This window comes from Talpa europaea, assembly GCF_964194135.1.
Source record: "Talpa europaea genome assembly, chromosome: 3".
Lineage (NCBI taxonomy): Eukaryota > Metazoa > Chordata > Mammalia > Eulipotyphla > Talpidae > Talpa > Talpa europaea.
Window position 1 is genome coordinate 6,077,926 of NC_140069.1, and position 12,526 is coordinate 6,090,451.

A 12,526-nucleotide genomic window follows, 5' to 3' on the forward strand; every position below is an offset into this window, starting at 1 on the left:
AGAATCTCTGCATACAGCAACAAGAATGTGGGCAGAAAGCTTGCTGCAGGAATTTGAAAAGCAGAAAAAAATTATAGAATTGGGAGTGTAACTGGATATTGGAAGGGGAGCAAACTAGCATACACCCCAAAATAGCATTCCATGCCAACATCCAAAATACATTAGAAGAATAAGAAAAAAACAGTCTAACCTTTTTGCTGAAAAAAAAAAAAATAATGAATAGCAATTACTATTATTTGATTATTTCTAACTCTATGAAGAAGCATATTGGATTTCTAAAGAATAACAAAAGTTCAGCTAGGATTTCTATTTCTCACACTTGCAACTCTACAGATTAATTTAAATAGCAATCTGGATGCTCAATAATAAACAAGTAAAATGCAAATTTATTCTGAAAGAAATAAAAACTGGAGTGTATGAGCAAGAATCTGTGCTCTGCTAAGTCTAATGTGATCACTAAAGATGAATCATTTTTCAAGAGAAGGAATGTAAACTCCATCCAGTTTATGAGACTGTTAATTACATAATAAAGACAAAACTTTCTTATCCTAACAAGCGCACACACACATACATGCAGCAATACAGCCTCAACCCGGACATCGTGACTCAATACCTCTCGACCTCTTCTATCTTTTGCATGTTAAACAGCAGGGATGGAACAATTTTATCCATATGTTGAGGTTCCCAGATGGTAGCCCGGAGTTCATCATTAACTGTCTTGCGAACCACACCTTGAATACCCCTGATTCCAGCAATTCGGATTCTATAAAAAAGAAGAAAAATTGAGACAAAAACAAATGTTTCTTAAACAAGTAATGCTTGCTTAGCTAAGAGATGGACGCCAAATAAGTACTGTGTTTCAAGTAAATAAAATGAAAATAACACAAGTCTAAGAAATTAAAATCTCAAAAATCTGAGAGTCAGGGCAGTTCCCAAAAAAGCTTACTTTAAAAACCATCTTTTTAAAATCAGCATTAAAGTTTAAAAGGACTATTAAATAGAAATATCTAGTCTATGTCTATTTTTCAATAAAAAAATAATGTAATCAAAAGCACTCGGTTTTCCTAAGAGGATGATAATTCAAACTAATTCTTCGTCAGACTTCTCCGTCACTGCTTCTTCCCCAGGCCACCTAGATGGAAGGTTAGTTAAGCTGATTCCTCTAAAGATAAAAAGATGAGAACCATCAAAATAGAGTACAGATAACCCCTGATGTAAAAATACATCGTTTGTGTGCACTGACACGCACTATTACCTACACATGTGACTCAGAATTTATCAAAACAGTGAGCAAATACTTAAGCCTCCCATCTTCTGCACTCACCCCCAAACCCAACTTCCTCAAGCTTGTCCTTATTCTGCCTTAAAAAAAAACAACACACACACAAAATCACTATCCATTCAAGAAAGAACAGTGATCAAAAACCAGCATTTAAGAGCTGGGGAAGAATAACCTCTCAAGCCACCTGCCTTGGTAGCTCATTTGTTCCAAATGCCTTCCCTCTGGCCATGTCTGACTGCTATTTACTTCATTGTTTGCTATGACCTGAACATGGTCACCATTAGAGGTTTATTCAACTTTCCACTGTCTGCCAAAAGCTAAGTTTAAGGAATGGGAGCTAGGGGGTAGGGGGTGATATTTACAAGCCCATGGGAAAACAGTGTAGGCACTAGGGGCTGCAGGAGGAGAGCGGGATACCCACAGGAATATGACCGTGAACAAGTGAGAAAAGTCAACGGGGAGACAAAGACAAATTTTGTCTATTTCAAAGTGTATATGTGCTTTTTCCTCAACATAAACAAAACCTTGAGACTTGTGCAGCTATGCCCACTGCGCTAGCCTAGCATGACTACCCGGAGCCTGTGCTGTGTAGCTGGTGCTGTTCCCGGGGCACTGAGAGGATCATATACCGCAGCGTGGAACACAACAGTCAGACAACACACGGGGGTGGCTCCTGGCTTATGATAAATGGAGGAGAGCGGAGGGCGGTGGCCTCATTTAGAATGGGGAGCACCAATAGCTTCTACAGCTGCAGCTGGCAATGAGCCCAGCCCTGGTCTCTGGCATAATCAACATAATCCTGAGAAGGATTTTATAGTGTCTCCATCAGTAAACCAGAGTAATTGTCATTGGAATTTTATGAAGATTCAAATGAGTTCATTCATGTAAAGTGTTTATCCAATAAAGTGTTCCTGAAATTGGCACATAGTAGGCACTCAGCGTTAGTTGCTCCTGCTGTTATCATTATGACAGGGATGGCGATTTCACTATAGCTGAAGGGTGCTCAGGAAATTAAGAATTACAGTTTAGAATTGTGATGCATGATTTTACAACTGGAAACCATTTCCACAAGGTAAATATTTTAAGAAAATCCTAACAGTTAGAGGTCCCATTTCACTGCTCATGCTCCCTGACAGGGTTTTGCTAAACCCTATAATAAGTATCTAAGTTAGAACCTGAAGAAAAAAAAAAAAGGATTTTTACTCCAGGTAAAACAGCAAAAAAAAAAAAAAAAAAAATCAAGCCTCATATATTTTAAATAATTTTAGTTTATTCATTTATTTTTCAGTAATTCAAATCAAATGTCATTTCTGAATTTCATATTTCATATAATGAAAGACTTAATATTAGGAAAAAGTATTACAAGGTCTTTCATTTGCATATAGAGAATTTCAGTTCCTTATAAATGAAAGTTTCCTTATAATGAAAAGTGTTATTTCCTTATAATGAAATATGTTAGTTGAACATATGTTCAAAAGACATCTTTCACTAGGTGGCGCTAAAGACCTAAAAATAAGGTACCTTATGTAAAAAAAAAATTTATTTCTTACATGCATCAGACATTGTAAACTTTAAAATCAGACATTGTAAACACTAAACCTACATTGGTTTATATGTGAAAACCACCTTAACCAAAATCTGAGCAGTATCTGTATAATTTATTAATCCTTAAAATACTAAACAAAAAAACACTACATTCTCAATCTTTTCAGTATTTTAAAAGAAAACAAAAGTGCTACAATCTTGAAAAAAACTGCTATATTCTTTTAGCTAACACCATATACTTTTGTCCATTAATTAAACAATGTCAGCCTCTGAGAACAGGGAACAGTTTTATCATACATTTTTTAAAAGTCTATAAGGGAGAGAAAGAAAATGTTAGGGGTGAATGGGAGAAAGTTACACTGAATTCAGGTTAGTCTCTTTTTTTTTTTAGGTGTGTCACAATAATGCTCAACCTACTCTACATTTGCCAGAGTCATTCTGACTTTAACTCCTATCTTTAAAATTTCCTATTTCTAGATAGATAACAATCTACAGATGTTTGCAAATAAGTACCTGCTTTCAGATTAGTACTAGGATGCATTTATAAGAAATTTTATAAATATCCAAATGAGTTGTCATGAGAACCTGAGAATGACAGTGATTCAGTAATATCCATTCATTCAATTTATTCAAAAAGTATTTAACAAGCGCCCACTATGTGCCCAGCACTATTCCAAGAGCTAGTAACAGAGCAGTCCGCAAAACAAGCCCTTGTGCTCCTGGAGCTCATGTTCCACAGAGGAGTGAGAAACAGACACAGACAGGAGATGAAGAGAAGGTGAAACCCTACCCTTGGGGATAGGGTTTGGTATCTAATAAGTAAAAGGTAGCCAAAGGAGGTGTGTCCTGATAAAGTGATATTTGAGCACAAATCTGACCAAAGTGAGGTAACAAGCTATGTGGGTATCCTGGGAGTAATACAAAGCAGAGAGAATGCTTACCCCAAGAAGTGTGCCTGGTGTGTTCAAAAAGAGGAGGAAGAAACGACCCAATGACAGGATCTAAAACTGAGGTAGGAGGAGCACTAAGGGGCATTCTGGGCTCCCATAGAAAGTATGAACTTTATTTTGAGTTAATTGGAAAATTGCTCTCAATTTGCTACTTAGGCAAGTTGTTGTAACTTTAAGAACAATGCAGTTATAGTTCAAGAATAAGGCACATGCTCCCCCATTTCCTTTGGTGATCATTACATCACACGTAAACGTGGTATTTGCCAATGAATTACCCCATGGGTAATTCAGGGACCAGAAAGTGACACCACACATACTCTGTCCGTATTTCAGGATCGCTGTGGCAGGAATGACACATAGCACTGAAGCGAGATACAAAAAAGTCGTAACGTCTGTGGTAGGATGGTGTGTCTTCTTCAATATTTGCAAATTTAACAAACTGAAAAACAAAAACAATATAAATGTGTTAGCATCTTTTTGAAAATGTGAAGCAAGCACATTTATAGTTTCACTCATTATTTGTTACATTAACTAGAAACAGCCACATAAGCAGCAAATGAAAAATCATAAATACCACATAGAAACAAAAGTAATGGGCTTCAAAACCAAGGACAGAGCCTAATAAGTATTAAATATAACTTCTTAATCCAGTTCCTTCTGAGAGAGCGACCCCACTCTCTAGGAGGAAAAGTCTTACTCTAAAGCTCTCGAACATTTCCTAAATGATGACATCGCGTCAGTGAGAGCCTCAGAGAGGCCCGTACCTCCAGGGAATGTTATTCTAACTGTGGCTATGAAATCTTCCTTGGCACCTCCTGCATAACATACAAATGAATATTTACAAAAATAACACGGGGGGAAAAAGGGGGGAACACGAACCGAAGGAAACATCACAAGTTCACTAGAAAAGAAAAATGAGATGACATTTACTTCACCTCCTTTGATGATTAAAAAAGGAGAGAGAGAAAAGAGAGCGCCAGGGGGTTAGAAATTTTTAAAAAGCTGAGATGTGTTACAGATATGAACTCTAAGAGTCCTTCAAATGGACACTTCTCTTGAACGCATTCATTCAGAAACGTCTTAGTTTTGTGCACTAAGTAGCCCAAGCTTTAAAAAGCTACATTCCTAAGGCTGGTGTCAAGGTAATTATCACCTTTCAGGTCTTACACTCAAGTCTTTAATCCATTTTGTTAATTTAACAAACGAAAGTTTTACCAAACAAATAATTCACAATTTAAAATAGTTCAACAAATTTTAAAAAGGGGGCCTCCCCTGGTGGCGCAGCGGTTGAACGCTGGGCTGCGAGACTGCCCGACTGCCCGCAGCCTCTGCAGCGCCAGTTTGTTCCCTGGCCCCCGGCGAGAGTCCCACCAAAAAAAAAAAAAAAAAAAAAAAAAAAAAAAATTTAAGAAGCATAAAAATAAAAAGTAGTTAGCACAATTTCTCAAGCAGGAGACTATAAGGCAACGAGGCACTGTCATACTCCTCATTCACAACAGCAAATGCCATCAAATTCAAATAAAATGTACAAAGATCATTAACAAATATAAAAGTTTTAAATGAGTACTGATCATGTCTGAATATTTTTTCAATGTTTACTTTTCAATATTCGACAACTCAGCACCACTAAGAAATTAAAATCAAACATTCACGGAATACTAGATAATGTTGGTAAAGATATTACAGCATTTCATGTCATACAATTCATTTAAATCAAAATGGGTAACTGGAAAATCAAGTCTTTTGCCCAAATGACTCACTAAAGGAATCATAATGGCACTGTTGGATGTAAGTAAAGGCATTTGTGGGGATACACACTAAGACAACCCCCTCCAACCACTAAACCATTTTCCCTAAACTTTCCTCACCTAATTACAAAGGAATTAAAAGGAGTTCAAGGAACTGCTGGATTGTTGGAAAAGTCATAATGTATTTTTTTCTGCTTTTCAAGCAAAAATGTGTCATGATTCTTCTGAAAACCCAATTATATTGCCTAAATCTGAGCCTGTCACATCATTTTAACTGTATCTGGAAATATTCAATATTTTCCCTGTTTCAAAGGATAAAATCATATAAAAAGCTTTTAGAGAGGATTTTATTTATACACACTTGCTTTTTTTTTAACATTCTACTCTACCAATAACAACTAGCAATGCCATTCAATGCTCTAAGAGCTCATCTCACACGATAATCCTATAAGATAGGATTGGTACTAATATACCCTTATTTCATAGATGAAAAAAGATGAGGCAAGAAGAAATCATGTAACTTGCCCAAGATATAGAACAAGAAAGTTGAGCAGGAAAAGTTCAAACTAGGCCAATGGGACTCTGGGATCACACTGTCCAGCTACCACCTGTATATCCTCTCCCTAAACCATAAAATAATTATTCATTAACACTAGCAGGTGATGTGTGTGTGTATGTGTATGTATGTGTGTATACATACATATATATATATATATATATATAAAAAATTCAGTTGCTTCTAATAAAAATATGAACGGGACCATACAGATTGACTGAATGCTTCAAAGTTTCCTCAGAGACTGGCACTGAAAGGCTGGAAGTTAAACAACATAACTAAAGAGAGAAAGGCTATCATTATATTTTAGTTTCCTTTTTAAAAATGCCTCCCTAATCCCACATATGTTTAAACTAACCTTTGAGATAGAAGTGAGTGTGTTAAGTGGAAGTATTTAAGAAGTGAAAGAAGGCATGGGGAAAGAACCCTTACTTTCATGGCCAATTGATTTTCTGTTCATCACTACAACTGGTTACCATTCCGGATTTCACAAGGAGCAACAGAAAAAGCTGAGACAAAGCGCTCTAATAATCACATGTGACCCTATCATTGTCCAAATGCCTGACAGCATCTGCCTTTACCAGGATAGACATTCAAGAAGATACTAATTCTAGATATGCTAATTGAACTCTAATTCAATAGAGAATAGTTTTACTCACAGAATTTGTTCCAAGAACTTGAAGCTTTGGTTCCCCTGATTCCAGCAGCTTGGCTACCATATGAAGAAAACTTTCTACAAATGGCTTGATGCTTTGAGAATGGCAGGCCATAAGAAGTTGGTCCAAGGCCTCCATAGCAATTAAAACATACCTAAGTGTAAGAGAAATAATGTCAAAGCATTACTAGCTTCCTTAATTCTCCTAAGTGCTTCCTACTAGAATAATTTAAATATATTTATTTAAATATACAGAACACAGGAAAATCAATATAGTAGTTTCTGAGTAAAATCATAATTCAATTCTCATATAGCACTAAAGATCTTAGATTATAAAAATATCCTCACATTGAAGCCTATAAACACTGTACTAGTCTATTTTCTCCTGCTGACAAAAGCTCTTTCAAAGTTTCTTTAACTTTACACGTTTATATGTATTTTTCTTTGTAAGCATGGACATTTTCTAATTTCCAGACTTTCAAACATAATGACCCAAAACGTTTACTATAAGCAATATGAAAATATTTCCAACAGAATCTTTTTGTATTTCTAAATATGAGTCTAGAAAACAGGATTGACAGCAGAAAATATTATAAAGAAATGTCTCATAATTCTTTAGATTTTAACACTTGTACTAAAAATTAAAATTCAGGCAGGCTTTAAATAACTGCTTCAACAATCAACTATAAAACTACATGAAGACTCACTAAAATGTTGTAAGTGGTAACAATGTGGAGGTAGTGAAAGAATTTGAAGTACTTTAAGCTCCTAGGATCATAGTGACAATGTGGGAAAGCATAATCCAAACTGCAAAGTTACAAGCACAGAGAACTGACAAATACGATGAAACTTCATTTGTAGGTGGGTTACAGCTAGCACAGTTTCGATCTGTGTGCCTGCATCTTTTGAACCTCAATGTTTAAGCCTAACCTCTCTTTTATTACTCCTCTGACAGGTAAAACTAAAGCTATGTGAAAAATCAGCTCATAGTTATTGGAAACTGATTTTTAAAATTACAGTATTGTGCTGATAGACCAAGCTAAGTCCTACTATTTCCACTTGAGAAGTCTCAAAAACTAATGGATGCTTAAAGGAAATTCTGTTAATTGAGTCTATTCTTATAACCTGACCACCAGGAAAATAAAAGCTACAGCATCTATACAGTATTACAGATGTTCTCCAAGTACCATATCTTTGCCTGACAAGAGAGCAAAGTAATCTACAGGATGGTTTAGACCAGAAAAAAACCTGCAAAAATGCTATATTAGCAGCAATGAGTTTCCTTACCCAGATCGATGTCTGACAACATCCCTGCTCAACCTTTCAGCCAGGTAAGCGCCAATTCGATCCAGTTTCTCTGGAGCAGATACTGCATAAAATGTCAATTTCTCCATATCAGCTTTAACAAGGCCATCCTAAAAATAAGAATAATAAGTAGGTAATACTATATCTATAATTTCATGTTCACTTTTTGTATTTCTAAGTGTTGCTTGCTTCCGATTTTCTTTCTAGACTACAGTGATCCATACTTATGAATCACTTCATTAGAAAATAGCCTCTTTAATACAATCTTTTTCGGGATACACAAAATTTTCAAAAGGTTAGAGAGAAAGCATTTAAAAGCATTTAAAACCTTCAAAAGCAATTAATTATTCTAACACCATCCATTCTAGAGAAATAACTCAATTGAAGTATGTAGGAACTGGGATGGATTTTGGTGAAAAGATTTCAAACAAAATTTGCTTCAATTTAAAAATTTTAAATGTTCTATTTGTAAGACTATTTATATACATATTTAAGACTAATAATGTTCTATTTTTAAGGCTCCTTTATATATATATATATATACAACAATGAAAAACAATGTTTTTAAATAATTTAGAACTTGCTGATACCATAACGTTTTGTTATAACTAATGAATAAGAAAGTACTAAGAACTGTAATGATCTAAGTGTAGCCAATGTATTAAAAAAGCAAAACCAGGTCCAATGTGGAATTACTGAATGGTCGCTGGTCTCTGCCCTCTAAAAGGTGACATGCAACAGAGCGAATGATGCTCCCCACCTTCATGCAACTCCAAGGCAATGGTCACCCTAAATTTGGTCATATATAGTCCAAGGAACTAAATGCTGTTAGAACTGATGGACATGATGGGAAGGGAGCTAGCAAAACTATGTTGGATGGTGAATCTACAAATAAAACTGCTTTATTTTCTGTTTTCTACCTCAAATGGCCACCCGCTCAGACTTTATACCTGCTCTATCTTCCTCAAACTTAATAGTCTGCCACCTCTCTTCCCTTCTGGCATCAAATGAGCTCTTCTCATCAGAGAAGACAGAAACAATCCAATTAGAATTAGTGGCAAAAACACCCCTGCTTTCTCAGTTACTTCTAGATAGGTAGATCTCAACCAGGGGTGATTTTGTCCTCCCAGGCAATATCTAAAGACTCTATGAGCTGTCACAGTTGGGGGAAGAGTGTGTACTGTCACCTCGTGGTAGGGGCCTCGGATGCTATCTAACACCCACAGCACATAGAACAGCTCCAACAGTAAAGAATTATCTGAACCGAAATGTCAACAGAGTCTAGTTAGAAAACCTTGCCCAAGGCTAAGTGATAGCTCTGTCTGTCCCATCCGGAAAGAATCAGCATGCCTGCACTCTGGCTGTCTTGCCTCCCAGGCTCAGGATCTGGCTGTGTGTCACTTAGTCTCTCTCGTTCCAGGTTTTCTGACTTCTCCCCTTGCATGAGTTCTTCCACATCATTATTTAAATATGACTGCATCTCCTGCACTTTTTTCATCTCTTATCAGTTCTACTGAGGAATAATTGATATACTGCAAACTGCACCCAGATATTTGAAATCTGAGCTTTATTTATATGAGTGTGTGTGTATGTACATGAAACTAACATTACAAAGCAGAAGCAGGATATTTACCTCATGTACAAAAGACCCCTCATGCCCTTTGCAGTCCATCTGCCCCTCTCCACTACTCTGCTTTTTATCAGTACAAATCAATAGTGTCAGCAGCACCTCTGGGCATGGCTTCTCAGCTACCTCTCCGCCCAGGGTCGCTACTCCAGCTCTCCGGGACAAATTCTACTCATTTGTCCTATCCTGCAGGCCTCACCTTCATCCTAAAAGCCTTTACTGTGACCTCCAAACACTCCTCCAAGTTGGATGAGCTGTTTCTCTTATAAAGTCTTTTAGCTCATAGCACTTATTTTATACGATTGTATATTTTTACTGTCTTTTCATTCACTTAACAAAGACTAATCAAATACTAACTATGTGCCAAGCACTGTGAGAGCCATCAGGGAAGCAAGAGTGAGTGAAGAACTGTACAACTAATTTAACCTCATGTAAGAAAACCTTATGAAGTAGGTGCTAGTCATAACTCTCATTTCACAAAAAGAATCTGAGAGGCCTGCCCAAGATCATGTGGGTAATGAATGAAGAGGACTCTCCACTCTGGGCACCTGTCTCACCAATTTTGGCTATGCCACTAGATTTCTGTTTGTTTAATAAATTAAAAACAAGAAATACAGTCAGCTGAGCTATGGCTAACATTTGTATTGAAGGTTCCTATAAACCTTCCCCTTTTAAAAATGTATGTATTTAAATAAATCTTATCTAAATACTTAACAAAAATAGCACACTTTCTGTTACCATTTTCTGATTCACCTTTCATTTTTCTCATGGTCAAAAGTCCTCAAAGTCCCCTCACTACCCAGAAGTTAATTATGTAATGGGTGTGTCATTAACAGTCCTCCATCCTCTGGTCTTCACCTCACCTCCAGTAACCCTTCACCCCTGACTCCTCTGGAAAATGACCTGAATATTCAACCTGTGAAATGATACTTCTGAAATTTCAAATCCAAAACCATGGTCAACATGACCACTACCCACTATACTCTATGACTCGGCTACAGGAACTTCACACAAGCCTTCGCTGGTGTTCCTCACCTCAAACTATCTCCTGCTAGCTCTCACTTGCAAACAGGATGGTCTCTCCGTGTGGCATAGGATGTCAGTAAATCTCATTTCCTCAGAAAACACTTTCCAGAAATTGCCAACCCACAGTGATGCACCCTACTGCAGAGGCAAAAACCTTACCACCTGTTTTACTTAACCTTTTACTCACCGATTTAAGTGTTGCGGCTAAATATTTAGTGTTCTTTTCTTATATCAGTCAATGGAGGAAAGTTTCTATAAAAAAGGCACCACATCCGTGGTGTTTCACATGCCACAAATACTAGGATAATTGGCAACCAGCAGTTTCAAATTGATCAGACTCCTCTAAGTTAAATATTTAAATCAGATTTGATTAAAAAGATGTATCATATGTCATGAGATACATAAGTTAATCAGAGGTGCCTATATATAAGTTAACCAGAGGTGCCTATAAATACAGCAAATTCTGAGAATCAAACCCATGCAAGATTTTTTTTTTATTCCTATCTATTTCAGACTAAAGTAGTCTTTGAAAATTTAAGACAGTGTCGAACAAAATCATTCAAGCCCAGTAACTTTGAAAGCAGTAATCTTCTACAATAAAGTAATTTTTCTAAAAACCTTACAGGTATTTAAGTAAAAAGAGAACTCTGCCTGAATATGCGCCCCCCCCACCCCCTCCCCTTTGCCTCTCCAGTTTTCTCTTTGTGGACAGCCCTACTTGTTCTTTGGATATTAGCTTAGATTGATTTCCCAGACCTACATCTCCCAAGTCCAAATCAGAGCTCACTCTGTCTTCTCCCATAGGACCCCTTCATACAATATTTTAATTGCCTAGTTACTTATCTTTGAGCCTGGTAGACCAGAAATCATGTCTGTGTTCACAATTGTATTCTTATTAGCATTTTGTACAAATAATCTGGCATAGACTAATAAATTTAATGTGAGTGTGATTTAAAGTTCAGATCTATATAGACAAAGAATATCTGTCCATCATCCAAATTTATTCCTAATTTAAGAAAAGTATCTGAAAATTAGAAAAGCAAGCAATGGTCATTTAAAAGTTAAAAAAAAGAGCGAGAGAAATAAAAATTACTGTGTACATAAGATTTAGGGGGAAAGGTAGAGAAATGAAATTAGGGAAACCTTAGGAAGGTCAGCAGGGGGGAAGGATGGGTCAGCAAAGAGAAGGATCACTAGGTGGGTCACATTACTTTTGGATCTTCAGGGAATATGTTGTCCACCAGGCGTTTGTAGCGAGGACGCAAAGCAGAACAGCAGCAACACACCCCTGTATAAAAGAGAGTAAAATCACAAAGTCAATCAATTATTTATATTATAAACTGACCTAGAAATTCAAGATTCTGAATTGTAATGGATTAGTATTTAAAGTAATAGGGAAAAGTTCAAACTGTCACAAATTGGAACAGGTATAAAAATTCAATTACTAAGTAAAAAATAAAAAAGTTGAATTTTTTCTGTCTCTCAAACAATAAAAATAAATAGGCTAATAAATTATTGCAAAATTCCAAACCAATTACTTGGGGCATGTGTATGCACACACAACTATCAAATTCATCCCAAAGGCAAATACATAATCCATATCCTCCCTTTAATCTCTTTTCTGATCTCACCTCCTATTACTCTCTGCAGCAACTCCTCCCCGCCCCTACCTGCCCCCCCCATGGATCCTCACTTTCCCTGTTTGACCTGATCCACTTTCCATTCCCACGAGTGCAGTCAGTGGGAACTATTAATACATCTCTCTACATAATGTAGCCTGGAAGGAGGGTAATAACCTCAAAGGAAAGTCGAGAAATGCTCAAAGGCTGCTC

The 12,526-nt window shown here is 36.6% G+C and overlaps 1 protein-coding gene across 2 annotated transcripts in view; it reads right to left on the reverse strand.

Moving 5' to 3' along the window:
- The window catches only part of EFR3A (EFR3 homolog A), a gene marked incomplete at its 3' end in the record, with an annotated part of 50,585 nt that extends 38,608 nt beyond the window's left edge, over positions 1-11,977 (reverse strand). For both annotated transcript variants that reach the window (XM_084229530.1, XM_084229529.1), the window contains exons 1-5: positions 11,906-11,977; positions 8,024-8,151; positions 6,741-6,891; positions 4,095-4,216; positions 614-763 (exon numbers count right to left, since the gene is read on the reverse strand). In XM_084229530.1, coding sequence (XP_084085656.1) covers positions 614-763; positions 4,095-4,216; positions 6,741-6,891; positions 8,024-8,130 — 530 coding nt within the window. In that variant the 5' untranslated portion in view covers positions 8,131-8,151; positions 11,906-11,977. The remainder of the gene's footprint in view (positions 1-613; positions 764-4,094; positions 4,217-6,740; positions 6,892-8,023; positions 8,152-11,905) is intronic.
- Between the last annotated feature and the right edge of the window lie 549 nt (positions 11,978-12,526).